Below are 18794 nucleotides of genomic sequence, written 5' to 3' on the forward strand. Positions count from 1 at the left end.
CAAATACACCACATAATACACAAGGGTATCATTTTCTATGCAGCTGCCACTTGGGAACAAGTATGCATTTGAAAGTTGGTCCAGCTTTTTAGGAGATCAACCACTGTTTCTGGCATAACCCAGCACAGCCCAACCCTTCCAAACACACCATCCCACAGCACTTTAGCCATTTCACAATGAAGTAGTAGATGGTTCACTGATTCCGCTTCTTTCTTGCACATAAAGCACCAATCCAAAACAATCATTTCGCGCTTTCTCAAGTTATCTATAGTCTGAATATTCCCTAATGCTGCTGTCCAAATAAAAAAAGCCACCCTTGACGGAACATGAGCCTTCCAAATCCGCTTCCAAGGAAAGCCAATAAGGTGCTGATTAAGTATCTCCTTATAAAATGACCGAACTGTAAATTTTTTAGAGGCTGTTTGTCTCCAACATAGTTGGTCCCTGCCCTGTCTTCTTATCTCCACTAAATACAACTGTCTAAAAAAATCAGTGACCTCCTCTACTTCCCAATCTTGAACAGATCTAGAGAAGCCTACATCCCAAAGCACCATTCCATTGGAAGAACCCATCATCTCGGAAACCGTAGCTTGCTTATTAGTCGCCAATCTGAAAACAATCGGGAATGCTCGAGACAATACAATATCCCCACACCAAACATCAGACCAAAATCTGATTTTTGAACCATCACCAACCGAGAAGTAAATTTGTTTTAGGAAACGACCCCAACCTTTCCTAATAAACTTCCATAGACTCATTATGTTTAATAAAGCTCTAACTTATCAAAAAAAATATTCTTTGGAATGAGAATCATTTTAATGAAATTATACCAATGATTTGCATTCAAACAAAGTGAGTAGGATATGAAACACTACCCTATAATGGCTATGAAGAACAATTCATGGCTCTCCTAGTAGCCATTGAAGCTAGTCGTTCCACGACCATAAAGTCACCTGTTAGAAAGGAGAGAGAGTTGAAACGACTGCAATGCTCAATTAACTATGATAATAAGGAGGGAACTTCGGGGAGAGATAAAGCAGAAGGAACGGACTTTATTTTTGTTCATGAAGCCTAAAATATTTTCTTAGAATGTAAAAGGGAACAATGACGTGAATAAACGCCTTCGCATTAGATCCCTTCTCCGTAGCTAGAAAATTGACATTGTTTGCTTACAAGAGACTAAGTTGAGTGGTATTGATAGAAACATAATCCGTAGTTTTTAGGGTTGCTCCTTTGTGTGGTGGTATTATTTAGCTTTGTTGGGAGCTTCGGGAGGTGTGTTGGTGATGTAGGATAAGAGATTAGTGGAGATGGTAGAGGATTGTATCAGGTCTTTTTCAATGGCTGTAACTTCTAGGAATATTGAGGATGGGTGGAGGTGGGCTTTAGCGGGTGTGTATGGGCCCAATGTGGATAGTGATAGAAGCTTTTTGTGGGAGGAATTGGCGGGTCTATATTCTTTATGGGATTTACCTTGAATTTTTTGTGGTGATTTCAACATTGTTCGGTTCCCTAGTGAGAGGGCGGGGGCATCTACGTCGACAAGAGCAATGGAAGACTTCTCAAAGCTGATTTTTTATTTTAATCTTGTGGATATTCCTTTGGCTTTTTTTTTTATTTTTTGGGGGGTGGGGATACTTGGTCCAATAGTCGACGGTGGTCAAGGTTGGATAGATTCATAGTCTCTTCTTTGTGGGAGATGCACTTTCTGGATCTATGTTAGAAAAAGGTTGCCACGGGTATGCTCCGATCATTTTCTAATTTTGCTTGATTGTGGTCGCATACATGGGAGTAGGCGTCCTTTCAAATTTGAGAATATGAGGTTGGAAGTTAAAGGATTTGTGGAGAAGGTAAGGTCTTGGTGGGAAGCTTATTCTTTTTATGGTACCCCTAGTTTCATAGTGTTGGGTAAACTTAAAGCTCTAAAGATTGATTTAAAGAAGTGGAATGAAGAAGTATTAAAGACACATAGAAGTGCAGAAAAATATTCTTTAGAATGAGCTACAAGCATTGGAGGAAGGGGACATTAATGAGGATTCTTTGTTAAGGAAGAATGTGGTGCTGACCGAAATTGAGAAAGTTTTGTTGATGGAAGAAATATCTTGGAGGCAAAAATCAAGGGCGCTTTGGTTGAAGGAGAGGATAAATGCACTAAGTTCTTTCACAAGGTGGCCAATTCTCATAGGCGCAACAATGCTATTGAAGTCCTCGATTTAGGTTCAAATGTGTTACATTCTCCCGAAGAGAGCCAAGATCATATAGTGCAGTACTACGAGGATCTCCTAGCTGAAAAAGTAGAATGTTACCCCAAACTTGACGGTTTAATTTTTGACCAGCTGGATTCAGATGTAGCAAGTTGGATGGAGAGGCCGTTTGTTGAAGAGGAGGTGCATCTAGTGGTGAGAGGTATGTGCAAAGATAAAGCCCTAGGCCCGGATGGTTTTTCTATGGCTTTCTTTCAAGAGTGTTGGGATATAGTGAAGGAGGAAGTGATGCAGATTTTTCATGTTTTTCATGCTAATCTTAAGTTTGAGAAGTCATTAGACGCTACTTTCATTGCTCTTATCCCAAAGATAGTTGGTGCCCACGATTTGAAAGACTTCTAGCCTATTAGCTTGGTAGGTGGGATCTACAAAATCATATCAAATGTGTTAGCTAATTGTATGAATTTGGTGATGGACAAACTCATTTTCAAACCTCAAAATGCTTTCATTCGGGGTTGGCAAATTTTGGATTCATTTTTTATAGCAAATGAGTGTTTGGACGATTAGTTTAGAGAAGGCACTCTGGGGGTTCTTTGCAAGCTAGACACAGAAAAGACTTATGATCATATGTGTTGGGACTTACTATTTTATATGCTTAGAAGATGTGGTTTTGGAGATAGGTGGTGCGAATGGATTAAACATTGTGTTTCAACTGCTCGGTTTTCGGTTTTAGTCAACAGAAAATCTTGTGGTTTTTTCAGACTTAGAGGGGTTTGCGACAAGGGGATCTGCTATCATCTTTCCTCTTTATTTTAGTAATGGAGGCATTGAGTCGCATGATGGATGCTGCCTAAGGGGGGGGGGGGGGATTTCTTGCTGGTTTTTCGGTGGACAACAATAGTAATGGTGTCAGTTCCATTTCTCACTTACTATTCGCGGATGATACACTCATCTTTTGTGATGCTGTTAGTGATCAAATTCAAGCTCTAAGGGTGGTTTTGTTGTGCTGTGAAACTGTTTCGGGACGCAAGGTGAACTTGGGGAAGTCGGAGTTGGTACCGGTGGGGGATGTGAGTAATATTGCTTCTCTAGCAAAGTTGTTGGGCTATAAAATTGCTTCTCTTCCTATGAAATATCTTGGACTTCCCTTGGGGGCGTCATTCAAAGCAAAGAGTGGGTTGGGTGGTAGAGAAGATTGAGAAAAGATTATTGGGGTGGAAGCGGCTATATCTCTCAAAAGGGGGGAGATTAACACTTATCAAAAACACCATTTTCAACCTTTCCACTTACTATCTTTCTCTCTTCCCATTACCGGTGGGTGTGGCAAATCAAATCGAAAAATTGTTTAGAGCATTCTTGTGGGGTGGCATGGGGGAGGAAATTAAATTTCACCCTGTAAGTTGGCAAATGGTGAGCTATCCGATTGTGAATGGTGGATTAGGGGTGCGAAATTTGGGCATTTTTAACAAGGCACTCTTAGGAAAGTGGTTGTGGAGGTATCAAATGGAAGGGAACTTGTTGTGGAGAGAGGTTATTGGTTACAAGTATGGTAGTGCGTGGGGGGGGGGGGGGGATGGTGTTTCAAGGAGGGTAGGGGGTCTTATGGAGTAAGCCTATGGAAATTTATTAAAAAGAGGTGGAACACTTTTGAAAAACATATTAAGTTTGAGGTGGGTGAGGAGCAAGAACCCGCTTTTGGTTCGATGCTTGGAGTGGGGAGAGCCTTCTTTCCACTGTTTTTCCAGTTGTATTTAATGTGGCTGGAAATCAGCAAGCTGCAGTTTCAGAATTATTGTGTCATGCAAATGGGATGGTAATTTGGAATGTCACTTTTACTAGAAATGCTCAGGATTGGAAACTTGAAGAGATGGAGATTTTTATAGCTACTTGTATTCAGCAAATTTAGGAGGCAATGGGGGTGACCGTATGTTGTGGATTTACACGATGAGAAAAAAGTTTAGTTAAATCTTTTTACAAGGCTTTGACAATCCAACAACCCACATTCTTTCTATGGAAGAGCATTTCGAAGGTTTTAGTGTCGTCTAAAGTTGCGTTTTTTACTTGGACAGCTGCACTTGGGAAGATTTTGACGGTTGATAATCGAAGGAAGTGTAGTATGGTGGTCACGGAGTGGTGCTACTTGTGTAAAAGGAATGAGGAATCGATAGATCATTTGCTTTTACATTGTGAGGTGGCTGGGGAGTTATGGGCTGGTATTCTTAATAGAGCCGGGCTGAGTTGGATAATGCCTAAGAGTGTGGTGGAACTACTAGCGTGCTGGAACAGGAGGCATAATTGCGCTCAACTGGCAGCAGTGTGGCAAATGATACCTTTGTGCTTAATGTGGTGTCTATGGTTGGAAAGGAATGATAGGTGTTTTAACAACAAGGAGCATGTAGTGGGGGAAATCTGAAATTTTTTTGTATTCTCTCTTTTACAATGGTTTTCTGCTATTGTATTAAGGGTGGGAATGTCTATGAGTTTCTATCTTCTTTTCAGCTCACTAGAATGTAACTAGGTGCCTCACTTTGTATACTTCCTATGTACTTGGGCATTGCCTAGTTTCATTCTATTCAATAAAGATTCTTACTTATTTCTTATCAAAAAAGATTCTTACTTATTGAAAAAAAAAAAAAAATCCCCAAATGTTATTTTTTTCATTGAATTGCCTTGTTTTGGATTTTTATGCAGATGTCAAATGCAGTAAAAAAAATCATAACTTCACAAGTGCTAATAATTATGCATAAAATCATTGAATTCTTCCAATGCTGATAGAGATTTTAAAACCAATCGTTAGTTGTGACTATAGTAATTAGAAATTCAATGTTGGTATTATCTGAAGATTTCTTCACCCTTCACAATTCACGTATAAAAGAGAAGTTTTTTTTTTTTTATTGGCACCGTGTGTCTGGAACCAAGTCCTAACTAATCCCGGTGGTGCACAGGCCCTTGGCAAGAAGTTTCCTCCAAGCGCACCTTGGATAATTCAAGGGAAAATTCCCCATCCGATGGCCCTTAGAAATTATTTACACCCAAAGGTTCAAACCTTAGACCTGGAGAGAGCATACCACCAAGACCAAGGCTCTTACCACTTGAGCCAACCCCTAGGTTTTTATAGCAGAGAAGTTTTTATTTGGTCCTGGGGCTTTATCTCGATGTAATAATAATATTTGAATTCTCTGTATACTTCTTCTAATGAGCTTAGTCAGCAACTAAATGCAGCTAAATGTCTTCTGTCTTCTGATAATGAAAATTTTATAAGTTGCATATGTATATGTATGTAAGCATACCATTTAAGTTTTATTTTGCTTTCCAGTACATATGAGCATAATGGTGAGAAGAAAAATATGGCTGTTACACAGTTTGAACCAGCTGATGCTAGGCGATGCTTTCCATGTTGGGATGAACCTGCTTGCAAGGTATTGCAATCTCTCTCTCTCTCTCTCTCTCTCTCTAATTTTGCTGATTGAAGATATCATACTTCTTTGCTTTTTTGCTGAATCTAATCTTATTTTCTATACACTTCACTATGCACATTGGAAAAAGTCCAGAAAAAAAATTATTTTTCTGTCTATCGAGCTAGTGTTTTGATTTTTCATGGCTAATAACTTTTTGCATTGAAAATAGATGTGCTTCATTAGGTTCAAAGAATTCAAACAATAAGCTTATGTGGCCCTTGTTTTCTGCCACTGAATGTTGCAGGCTACATTCAAAATCATATTAGATGTGCCATCTGAACTAGTAGCACTTTCCAACATGCCAATTATTGAAGAAAAAGTGGATGGTCATCTGAAAACGGTTACATATCAAGAATCGCCAATAATGTCTACATATTTGGTTGCAGTTGTTGTTGGTTTGTTTGATTATGTGGAAGATCACACATCTGATGGTAAATCATAAACTGTGTCAATTATTTATTGTGGTAGTACAACCTGTTCTCTTGATAGTGTGACCACACGTCTCTGTGTCTCTGTATAGGTGTCAAGGTTCGAGTATACTGTCAGGTTGGTAAGGCAAATCAAGGGAAATTTGCACTGCATGTTGCTGTCAAGACACTTGAATTATACAAAGAGTAAGTTTTACAGTTCACCACCAAATTATTGATAGCTACTCGCAACATTGAACTTCTTTAGCTGAACAACAAACTTGTTGAACATGGAATTGGGGTTTCTAGTGATCCCTAAAATACTTACATATCAGCGTTTATGCTGCATCATCTAGAATTCAGTTTAACCTTAAGAGTTTCTACAGATACTTTGCCGTGCCTTACTCTCTTCCTAAATTGGACATGGTTGCAATCCCCGATTTTGCTGCTGGGGCTATGGAGAATTACGGTTTAGTTACATACCGTGAAACGGCTTTGCTTTACGATGATCAGCATTCTGCAGCTGCCAATAAGCAGAGGGTAATGAATGTTGTGAATGTTTATTTTTTAGGTTGGTTTGACTAATTTAACATGGAGATATAGCATTAATAACACACCATTATTTTTTGCTCCTGTAAAGGTTGCGACTGTCGTAGCCCATGAACTGGCACACCAATGGTTTGGCAATCTTGTAACAATGGAATGGTGGACTCATTTGTGGCTGAATGAGGGGTTCGCAACATGGGTAAATTGCATGGTTCATATGTCTGTGATACTATACCTAGTCCAATGACATGGTTATAGATTATATATCATATTTGTTCAGGTTAGCTATTTAGCAACTGATAGCTTATTCCCGGAGTGGAATATATGGACTCAGTTTCTTGATGAATCTACAGCCGGTCTTAGACTGGATGGACTTGCAGAGTCCCATCCAATTGAGGTAATTTTGTATGGACAAGGGTTTTTTGTGTGTGGGTATAATCTGCCTTAAGGAATTAGTATTATTGCTTGCTTGACTATAGCTCAATTTAAGCATACTTTTTTAGGTAGAGATAAATCACGCTGGTGAGATAGATGAAATTTTTGATGCAATAAGTTACAGAAAAGGTGCATCTGTGATCCGGATGCTGCAAAACTATCTTGGTGCTGAATGCTTTCAGGTTTGTCATTTGTTTGTTTGTTTTATTTTGTTATTATTTTGTTAACAAGTTCTGCTTGTTTTTTGTATACGTTTCTTGCACTGATTAAGATGTTTCTTATGATTGAAGAAACTCATTTTTTTTTCCTGTTCTTCCGAAAATATTTGGATGGCATGTTGAATTATAAAATTTGTTTTTATTAATAAGGTCTAGGGGATAACCTTACATGCAATGAATACCATTTAATTAATTATTTGAAAAGTAATTAGTTTTACATGCGTGCTCACATATATATGAGAATTGTTTTTTATAAGTACATATATATGAGAAAAATAACGGTGGTACTCATCTAGATAAGAAATAATGGATGGCATATCTACTTGATTTCTGGTTAGCCTCAACTGGATCATCTGCCAATTTCATTCTTTACTGCCATTTTTACTTTAAGTGAAGTGCGCGCCATTGAGGTTTGTTCCCTTCCAGTTCCATCTGTGTCAATCAACAATCTCCTGGAATCTATCTGATTAAGGCTTATTTAAGTTGAGTCTGATGGTGGTGGGCTTTGAATTATAAGATGACCACTATGAATGTCTATATCATTTTGTATTATGATGTCAATATCCTGCTAACAAGGGATCAGTCAATTCAGCGTAGGAGAGTTGGGAAAGTATCTCCTTGTTTTCTTTTTGCTTTCAATGGCTTGGTAAGGAAATAAGGTCACTGTAAAAAAGGTTTTTGCCGCCTGATAGCATTTTATATAAATAGTTGATCAAATGATTTTGTAAAGAAACTAGGAAGCACAATATGACTTTCATTTCATAAACATTTCTGATGTAATTTTCTTCCGTTTTCTTTTTTATGATAATAAAATTTTATTGAAAAGTGCTAAGGTGCAACCCTGTCTTTAGTCTTGCATTTGTAAATTTTCTATTTTTCAACCCCTAGGGGTTGGCTCAAGTGGTACTTGGTAGTATGCTCCCTTCATGTCTAAGGTTCAAACCCTCTTAGGCGCAACAATTTCTAGGGGCCATCAGACTAGGAGAATTTTCCCTTGAATTACTTGAGGTACGCTTGTGGGAAACTCCATGCTGAGGGCTTGTGCAACCCAGGATTAGTAGGGACTGTTTCTGGACACCTGGTGCCAATAAAAAAAATTCTATTTTTTTTCCTGGTTTTAATTGACTGATTTGCTTCATCTTTTTTCCCGTCTTTCTGATTTGTTTATTCAATCAGAGGTCACTAGCGGCATATATAAAGAGATATGCTTGCTCAAATGCAAAGACAGAAGATTTGTGGGCTGCCCTTGAGGAGGGATCCGGTGAACCTGTCAACAAGTTGATGAATTCATGGACAAAGCAAAAAGGATACCCAGCTGTCTCTGTCAAAGTCGAAGATCAGAAATTGGTGTTTGATCAGGTTTCTTGTGTCGGATCACTCTCACCTATCTTGTCTTGAAATAACATATTTCTTAATTAGAGGCATGACTGCTGTTTTCATTTGTTATCTCTTTGAGAACTTGCTGACTTCTGACAGATAAATGTAATAATGGCAGTCTCAATTTTTGTCAAGTGGTTCCCAAGGGGATGGGCAATGGATTGTCCCAATAACATTGTGCTGTGGCTCATATGATATGCGAAAGAGTTTTCTACTTCAATCAAAATCTGAAACTCTTGATATCAAGGAATTTCTGAAGGATAAAACTGATGCAGCCTCTACTTGGATAAAACTTAATGTGGATCAGGCTGGTTTCTATAGGGTGAAATATGATGAGGATCTTGTGGCTAGGCTCAGATATGCAATAGAGAAGAAATTCTTATCTGCAACAGACAGATTTGGTAATTTAGATATTTGTACTCATACTTACTTATCCCATTGATGGTAAAAAATAGCACCTAACAACATCTTCCTCAAATAGGCATTCTAGACGATTCATTTGCGCTTTGTATGGCTCGCCAACAGTCTTTGACCTCATTGCTTACTTTGATGGGGCTTACAGGGAGGAACTTGATTACACCGTTCTGAATAATTTGATTAGTGTAATGTTCACATCCTTATCTTGTCTAGGCTTATTTCTGTCACAATCTTAGCCCTAACTCTGATCTTTCTATTCACAGATAAGTTTTAAAATTGCTAGAATTGTGGCTGATGCAGTCCCTGAGTTACTAGACTACGTTAAACAATTTTTTATTGGCCTTTTCCAGAATTCTGCTGAGTAAGTTATCAAAACTAAGTAATTGAATTTTCTACAGCGACCCTTGTATCTAGGCCTTGGGTTGTCTTGCCTACTGTTCTTTTGACATTTTGTTTTATTCAACTCATTTATTCTCCATTTGATAGTGGAAGCCCCGTGAGAAATTAACTATTTGGTAGTTTTAAGAGTCTGGAGCTTACAAAAATAAAATTACACAGATTCAGAGTGCATAATCTCTTATTTGATGAATTGCAATATCAAAAGATGATTAAATGCTACTGGTGTGTAATATGACATTTTCTGAATTAAGTTATTATTTTATTTTCTTGAAAAGAGCTGCTTACCCAATCTTATAGCAAATAAATAACAGAGAGGTGCTTGACCCCCCCCCCCAAAAAAAAAAAAAAAAAAAAAAAATGATGCTCAAACAAAAAATTGCATTCACTCAAAGATTGTCTACATTTCCCTTTGCCGGTATGGTTGCAGACCCTCAATAAGTTATACCAAACCTTACAAGCTAAAAGAAATCCAATTTGTATTTCTGCTTGGAAGCATTCCAAAACTTCCTTTGAGCAAGATGAGTCTAATTTCATTCATCCATTTATTTTTATTTTTTTTGTGTCTTCCTTTGCAGGAGGCTTGGTTGGGAGCCTAAGCCAGGTGAGAGCCATCTAGATGCAATGTTAAGAGGAGATCTTTTGACTGCCCTTGCTATATTTGGACATGATCTGACACTAAGTGAAGCAAGTAGGCGTTTTCAGTCATTCTTAGAAGACAGAAATACACCACTCCTCCCTCCCGACATAAGAAAGGTTAGTAAAAGAAGCAATGGTCAATCACTAGTATTCCTTCATTTGCAATCCCTGTTGATGTTTATCATTGACTGTCGTTGCAGGCAGCATATGAGGCTGTAATGCGAAGAGTCAGCACCTCAGAAAGATCGGGTTATGAATCTCTTCTGAGAGTTTACCGAGAGACTGATTTGAGCCAGGAGAAAACACGCATTCTAAGTAATAATATTTCATTTTTTAAAATGATGCAGAACATCTGAATCTCTCTAGTGCATTGGAATCATTTATCTTTTGTGCTTGTAGGTTCATTAGCTTCTTCTCCAGATCCCAACATAACCCTTGAAGTTCTGAACTTTTTGTTATCTTCTGAGGTATCTGAGTATTATATAATTGTAGGGGTCAAAAATTTTTTAACAAGTTGATAAATTATGATCTGATTGAGTTTGGGATCTTAATGCTGACTCTACTTCCCACTGGATTTAGGTTCGTAGCCAAGATGCTGTTTATGGACTCAGTGTTAGTATGGAAGGACGTGAAACAGCTTGGAAGTGGCTGAAGGTAATTATTCAAGCGTGTTGTGGATGAATTTTTAATGTTTATGGACATGCATCATATATGAGTGATACAGTGGTCAAAATTGTCCACAAACAGTTAGGATACTGGTCTAGGATCTTCAATGTAGATTTAAGGAATACAAGCAAACACGGTGGACGGGGTACTCACCATCTTTCTTGAAAGAAAAAGGGGCATCATGGTGCATCTCATGCATTTGTGCCGGTTAAAAGGGAAATAGAGAGACTGGAATTGTGAATCGGGTAGATAAATGAAGGGGCTGTGTGCTTTTATGTTCTAATCTGCTAGGATAATTTAGAATAACCTAAGAAATTCCCGCCTCCCTCCCCAAAAAAAGAAAGAAATAGAGAAAATAAAGATAAATGGCCATATGAATTGGCCATGGGAAGCAACCAAGGTGGCCCATCTATTACTGAATTTGTTGTTCATCACAGCGCTACAATCTCCCTCCACAGGGTTATGGTGACAAAGTTGATTTGTGGGCAACATACTACTGTTATCTAATGCCTTGTTCCCCCTTTAAAATTTGATTGGAATACAGGATAACTGGGAGCATATTTCAAAAACCTGGGGTTCCGGATTTCTAATAACTCGCTTTGTCAGTGCTATTGTCTCTCCGGTTTGTCTCTCTGTCTCTCTCTCTAGTCCCATAAGTATCATATTTTGTTGCAAATTTAAAATCAGGTACAATTAAGGATTTATTATCAACGCTTAATGTTTTTTCTGGTTTGGTTCACCGCTTTCCCAGTTTGCTTCATTCGAGAAGGCCAAGGAAGTAGAGGAGTTTTTTGCAAGCCGTAGTAAGCCCTCCATTGCTAGAACCTTGAAGCAGAGCATTGAGCGAATTCACATAAATGCAAATTGGGTTGAGAGTGTCCAGAATGAGAAGCATCTTGCCGACGCTGTCAAGGAATTGGCTTACAGGAAGTACTAAGAGACACTTGTTTGGCCTTTGTTCTTGAGACGACTGGCAAGTGGATCAAATTTCACAGTTTCATGACTTAAAATCTGCCAGAACAAAGGGGTTGACAATAATGAAACAGGGACATGGGCAAACACATTAATCTATTAAGATACATCTTTTGGAGTTGGATCTTTCTAATAATAACTTATGCCTTATTTTTCCTTCATTTTGTTTGTATCTTGCCTGAATGTTTTGTCTCTCGATTTCCATTTTTCCATTATTTCTAGCCTGTTTGGGCGCTACCAGAATTCTCAAAATTTTGCATAATTTCATTCCTACACGTCATTTAAACAAAAAAAAAAAATTAATTTCAAATTTATAACTTTTTTATTTAATTATTATCTAATTATTATTCAAATATAAAAATCAATATAACAAAATAAAACTTCAAAACAAAAATAACGATTACAAACTTCAAAATAAAAATAATATTAAATTTTTTAACTTTATAATATTTTTATTCAATTTTTTCTCTATCATTTTCTAAAAAGTAAAATCTAATAAAATATCTTCACTCAAACAATTTTATTATACACAAAATTCTGAGATATTTCAAATGTCCAAACATGCGTTTCCATCTTTTACCAAGTTCAAGAGAAAATTTCACATTTCCTTTGTAAGCAGGAATCTGAGCTCGAGATATTAGAAGAGAAATGCCTCCCAAGTCTTCGATACTGAGTCTGACCTCTCCCCACACCATAACCATCATAAGCAGAAGAAAAAAATCTATTCATTATCTTTTTTCTCATCATCTCATAATGTGACATTATATAATAGGTTCACAAATATAACGTAATAAATAATCTCTAATCATATAATGTCACATCATGAAATGATGAGAAAAGAAATGATAAGTAGCATTACTCTAAGCAGAAAATTCCACCAAAAGCAATGAGTAAAAGTATGAGGCTTTTCCAAATAAGCTAATTTTTGTTACCACCTTTAGAAATATGTTCAATTATCAAATGTCCTAAAGCATAAAAGAGTGAAATCATGATTCGAAATCAGGTCTAATGCTATGATCATTTTTTAAAAGAGATATATTTAATAATAATATTATTATAACAAATTAATAAGAAGTAAATACCTCGCTGAGCCTCTTTAACTCGGAGGCATAATATTAATGAATACAATTTCTCCATAATGGTAAAAACATGAAACTGTCACCGTCTAATACAAGCTGCTAAACTTTACATAGCCAGAATTCGGCACAGTGCACTTTGAAACAGTGAAGAGATCAGTTCTTGAACCTAGGATGTTCAATGGTGGATACAGAATGCTATCTCAATAAAAATATAGCCCAGGTGAAAAACAAATGAGCAAAACTATACTTGATGATTTTCCAAATTGTACAATCATGGGGCAAAAGCTAATAGGAGGAGGATGAAGGTACCCTCATGTTTTGCTTTTGAACTTCCTTTGAGCTTTCAAATCTACCACAATCACAGTGATGTTGTCCTTGCTTCCTTTTTGAGTAGCACGGTTCGAGAGAAATTCTGCCGCTGCTTGAGCTGCGGGATCTATCCCCTCGCCCCTTATAGTTGGAAGTGTAGCCCCATTCTTTTTGTGCCACAGAAGTATTCTTTTCCGAGCCAAGTCGCACACCTCTTCATTTGTCATGACATCCCATAGCCCATCACTAGCTAAAATAAGGCATTCATCATGTTTTGCCCGTGGAAGAAACATCACCTCTGGTTCTGGAATTATCCATGGTTTCAAATATCTGTCACCTGAAACCAACAAGCATGGTGGGGTTTATTAGTAATTCGATACATATGTCTGGAATAAGTAACACTCCACATAATGTGACAAATTGATGTACGAAACAAAACATTATAATTTGTTTGATTGACATGGACATAGATGATAGAACAGACCAACTGTAGAGTAAAAGTGATAGAAGTTGATGACTCCATGGATGAGAAACTGTAGTTTTGTCAGGCTAGATTTAACAGTACAGAATATTGGTTCTCAATCTACATTTGAGACATGACCTCCACATCCATCTGAATGGACCATGTCCAACACTACAATAATTTCTTGATGGGACACGAACATACAAAATATTTCCAGCATTGCCAAGTTCTCTTCACCGTATAAGTAAGTTTTTTTTCAATGAAAACTTCCAAAAGAGAGAAATGAAGCCTCATCTCAATTGCCATTCTTCTGCCAGTCATCTTCAGAATGTAACCTTTACAAGAATATGACTAGATGCATCGTTCTGAAAATCATTTTTAGAATTTTCATAAGTTGCACTCAGGGATTTTGAGGCTTGCTTTTACTTGAAGTTGTAAACAGGAAATTTCATTTTTTGATTTCCTCTTTTTTGGCCCAACAATAGTCAGTAAAAATTCAGTGACATTTTGAGCTCAGGATTTTTAAGCATCCAAATCTCGATTTTCAAATTCCATAGTGGAAGGCATCATTTTACAATTAGATCAACATAACTATTCTCATAACACTACCACTAGTTATTGCCACCACCATAGTCATTGCCGCCGCCACTACCACCGCCATAACCAACATCATACCACTACTACCATCACTCGATCATTGCCCCATCACCACAACCATCATCATTGTAACTGCTTTACTACTCTAATTACTATTTTCCAAATATATTAATCTAAACAAAGAAACTTTCATGTGATGGAACTGACAGTCTCAACAACTCAAATCCTGTCATTCTGAATATTTAAGAATATCATAAATTCTTCATCCAAATAAAACCTAGAAGAATAGTGTTTTTCCAGGATGTTCTATTTCGCCCACCCAAAGCTGAGCAGATTTAGAACACTGTCCATTCATATGAAAAATACAATCCACAAAAGAGTTCATCGTGATAAAACAGATATTTCACACACTTTCCACTCTTTGACAGGGCATGTGATAGCAGGCACCTTCAGAAGCAGAAGAATCAGAAACTAGAAATGACAATTCAAAAGTTGCTTCATATCAGAAAGTCATAATTTGAGTGAAGCAGTTCATAAGCTAAAACCCTAAAGACTTCCAGTCCGTATCCTAATTAGCGGGTCATTCTGAAGCTTGAACCTTGAGGAGAGTCCCGAGAAACTTCTGTGAAGCTAAATTAGCTCTTTAACCACAAAAATAAAAATACCTTAAATTAGCTCACCCCTTACATTACCTAAATTAGCTCTTTTACGACAAAATATAAATTTTGGAAACTCCTTTCTCATCTTTATTTATATAAAAAGATTCAAAAAGAATTGTTCGACACACACCTATGCTTAATTTTACTGCCCTGAACAAATTAAGCAATATCAGGGTAAAAGCTTGACTACAAACAAACTCCAATCAATTTGTAAACTGAATTTCAGGTTAGCATCCAAATTTGCAAGTGCAGAAGGAATTGGTATTCCTGATATGACCACATAAACTACTTCAATTTAAGTGGTGATAAACATCGTGACAGGAAAGAGCATCTAGGATATGAAAATTAGTGTACAGCATGGAGTCTTTTCCCCAAAGAGAAGGTAGTCAGGGTATGGTCGAAACTTTTTTTTTTAAGGTTATAACCAGACCATGACAATTTGTTGACAAAATAAACCCCCTTTGAGGGGCTACTCAAAGTCCAAGCATGCAATTGTGATAGGAAACGATCATGGTGAAGAAGTACACACCGATAGACCTTGACATTGCCAGAACTCCAAAAACACGATGCCCATTCCACTGGATGACTTTGCCTCCCGCTGCCTCAATTCTCGCATATTCATCTTCTCGATCTGGCTGAGATTGTATCAACAACAAAATGTTTTAAATGCATATCAGTTTCCTATAATAAATTATTACTAAAAAAGAAAAAAAAAATACGCATAACTTCTGTTAGGGATCTCTTACTTTATGATCAACTGACAATGCCATAGGTTCTTTCCCACGACACAGAACTGCTCGAGAATCTCCACAGTTTGCTACCATGATATGTGAGGAACAAATAACCGCAACAACTGCAGTAGAACCAACAGTTTCGGGAGCAAGAGGCTCAAGACTCTCTTTCCCTCCAACTTCGTCATCAACCTTGAGAAAACAATTGGTGAATGCTTTCTTCCACCTCTCTTGGCAATTTCCCTTGATCGTTCCATTTCCTAAGCCTTCCTTCACGCATTCTAGCTCCTCAGCCAAAGCCACATGCATACGATCACGACAATAATTTGCAACCTGAAAAAAAATAAATACCTCACACGAATAAACTACTCACATAAATAAGTTATATGCATGATTTGAGAGTAGGAAAAAAACATCAGAAGATAAACCACAAGTTAAGGAGGAGAATAAAAATAAATGCTACCTGAGAGCCTCCATGGCCATCATAGACTCCAAAGAAATGCAGAGTCTGGGGAGGTAAACAATTAGTCAAACCGTCGACTACCCTGTCACCAATTAGCATTTGAATAGGAATCCTCAGAAAACGAGGAACAGCTGCAACTGCATCTTCCATCTCGGGTCTTCTTCCGCACACAGACATGATTCCCCAAAGAGGCACATGATCCACCTCAAAAACGCTGCGGCCTGAGGCTCCACTCAGCGCTCTTTCCAGAGGCAATGGAAGAATAACTGCAGATGGCTTTGGATCCGAGACATCACCATTCGCTTCCTCAAGACTCACAGCCACAGCAACAGGATCGCTCACGATCTCTGTCCCATCATTTGGTCCCTCTGAATCGGTGGCCTTAGCAACAACATTATTAACACAGCATAAGCTCTTCTGTATGTCTATGGAACTCAGTGTTACTATATCAGAAGCAGCCTCAATAACCATGATGTCCTCTCCACACAAACTACTACACTCACTCCCTACAGAAAGAGAACAAGAGCTATCAAAAATCCTATCACCCTCCAATGATAAGGAATCGTCTTCCTCACTTTCCCGGGCCATCACATCGTCACCAGCAACCCAAGAACTTTCTTTTTGAGATACCATATCCAACAAAGAATCCTCTTTCGGCACCACGGCCGCTGCAACACTAACTTCATTCGCCAAATCACCACAATTACAATCTTCATCACCACCAGTAATTGTCTCAGGGGAAGTTACAGAGTCGGATAACAAAACCCCAGAATCCGCCATTAGCTTAATTCTAGTGACATCCAAATGGGTAGCAATAGTTGGGTTATCACAGACCGAGTTACCTACTCTAAATGGCACCGCGACCGCCGGAGACATCTCCTCCATCAATATCCCTATCTAGGCAGTACAAAAAGTTACTCAAAATGAAACCGCCTGTGAATGCTGGGTTTCTACGGACCATTTCTCATGCCTAGGAAAAGGAATTTGGCCAATAGAGGAAGCAAAATTCAGCTGTATCTTTCAGCTTTAGGGGGAAATAAATAGTCAGATCCGGTCAACAACAATGGATCCCAGCTTCCATATATGGAAGTACCGACCTAAAAGTTGACAGCATAGACCTGCTCAAGCCTTATCAACAACTTCTTCTCTGGAATCTTCTTTATAGAACTCCATCAACTACAATGACAGAGAAACAGCCAGAAAAGAACTGAAGTACACACACGCAACCCAAAAAGAAAAGGAGAAATCTTTTGTTTTTAAAAGAAGTGACAATAGAATTAAATTAAATTTGAAACCATCCCATTACGCCTAACACAAGAAAGAAAGAGAAAAGTGGATCATGAGAAAGAAGCAATGAAGACAGTGTCCCAAGAATCACAGGAAAACCCTAAAAAGATGTCACCCTTTTCTCACAAATTACTTGGGTTCCCTGGATCTGAGGCAACTCATCTCAGCCTCTCATGCTTTAACCAGTTCTCTCTCTCTCTCTCTCCCTTCCAAACAGTTGTGACAATTAAAAAAAAAAAGGTAAAAAACAGTACTATCTTCTCTATTCCTCTATTGTTTTTACTTTTCTTACTTATTTCTCTCCTCCAGAGACTTTCTGAAAGTCCAGTACGGAATCAAAAGAAAAACCAAGAAAAAAGATACAAAAATGGATTGGTTGCTCACCATTAAAAATAATAACAATTCAAAATTCTCATCACTAAAAAGACTTCATTTTCTTTATATTCTTTTTCTGTGTTGAAATTTGGAAGAGCATGAGAGGGAGTCGTGAAGAAAGAGACTAAAATAATTTTTGAAAAATATAATAATGCAAAAGAGAAAAAAAATGCAAGAGAGGTGCGACGGTGCGTAAGATAGGGATGGATGGACAGATGTCAAATCTAAAAGAGCATATTAAAGCATTTCCACCCACATGCCTGCTTTGCTGCCCTTTCCATTCTCCAATCCCAAACTCTCATCATCCAAAAGCGACTTTTCCTACGTACTATCACAGTGTAAAATTTTGCAGCCACTTCTTTGTTAGTTAGATACATACATAACAGTATAACGGTATAGTTCTGACCAAAGGGATACTCAGTATCCTACAGATATTAGAGGGATACAATACGCGAAGACGCGATTACTCTCACTGATGAAATAAAATGATATGAAATAAGATAAAAATTAAATAAAATATTATTAAAATATTATTTTTATTTTAAGATTTGAAAATGTTGAATTGTTTATTTTATTTTAAGTAAAAATTTGAAAAATATATAATGATTAGATAAGATAAGATGAATTGAAAATAATTATGAAAACAAACTATGCCTAAATACTAAATAGATATTATAGTATAAGCATTTTCGCAAGAAATGAAGAACAGAATGCCCTTCATCCTATAGCTGTCAGTGTAAATCTCTCGAATAGTAAAATTTTGATTAACGAAATATCTGATGATTGTAAAGTCTAGATACAGAAATCGTTTTATTTCATTATTATAATTTTATCAAATTTTCACATAAAATATAATAAATAATTCAATTTTTTCAAATTTCAAAATAATAATAATAATAAATAATAAAATAATATTCTAACAATATTTTATTCAACTTTTAACTTTCATATAAAATAATCTTATATCATCTCACTATCCAAATGGGCCCTAATATATTTTTGGTCTGTATATTGCCCAAAAAGGTAAAATGCTTAAGAAAAAATATATTTCCACATAAATTTAGCTCCAATTAATAATGAAAAAGAAGGAGATGAC

The 18794-nt window shown here is 37.2% G+C and overlaps 2 protein-coding genes across 2 annotated transcripts in view; one reads left to right on the forward strand and one right to left on the reverse strand.

The window, feature by feature from the left end:
• LOC121243312 (aminopeptidase M1-like) overlaps positions 1 to 11896 on the forward strand; it is a 17909-nt gene extending 6013 nt beyond the window's left edge. Inside the window, 18 exon segments of the mRNA XM_041141414.1 lie at positions 5521 to 5623; positions 5907 to 6093; positions 6183 to 6276; positions 6456 to 6609; positions 6710 to 6814; positions 6896 to 7012; positions 7119 to 7232; positions 8445 to 8627; positions 8764 to 9046; positions 9127 to 9192; positions 9195 to 9247; positions 9326 to 9423; positions 10037 to 10214; positions 10298 to 10412; positions 10497 to 10564; positions 10677 to 10751; positions 11308 to 11385; positions 11515 to 11896. Of these exon segments, the coding sequence (XP_040997348.1) occupies positions 5521 to 5623; positions 5907 to 6093; positions 6183 to 6276; positions 6456 to 6609; positions 6710 to 6814; positions 6896 to 7012; positions 7119 to 7232; positions 8445 to 8627; positions 8764 to 9046; positions 9127 to 9192; positions 9195 to 9247; positions 9326 to 9423; positions 10037 to 10214; positions 10298 to 10412; positions 10497 to 10564; positions 10677 to 10751; positions 11308 to 11385; positions 11515 to 11700 (2257 nt within the window). The 3' untranslated portion in view covers positions 11701 to 11896.
• A 907-nt stretch (positions 11897 to 12803) lies between these two features.
• Positions 12804 to 17882, reverse strand: LOC121243314 (protein phosphatase 2C 50-like). The gene is made up of 4 exons (XM_041141415.1): positions 16037 to 17882; positions 15589 to 15906; positions 15372 to 15477; positions 12804 to 13460 (listed from the first exon to the last, which is right to left on the reverse strand). Exons 1-4 carry the CDS (start codon positions 16919 to 16921, stop codon positions 13126 to 13128), a joined length of 1644 nt encoding a protein of 547 aa, XP_040997349.1. The 5' UTR covers positions 16922 to 17882; the 3' UTR covers positions 12804 to 13125.
• Between the last annotated feature and the right edge of the window lie 912 nt (positions 17883 to 18794).

Source organism: Juglans microcarpa x Juglans regia, chromosome 8D (assembly GCF_004785595.1).
Source record: "Juglans microcarpa x Juglans regia isolate MS1-56 chromosome 8D, Jm3101_v1.0, whole genome shotgun sequence".
NCBI classification, from domain to species: Eukaryota; Viridiplantae; Streptophyta; class Magnoliopsida; order Fagales; family Juglandaceae; genus Juglans; species Juglans microcarpa x Juglans regia.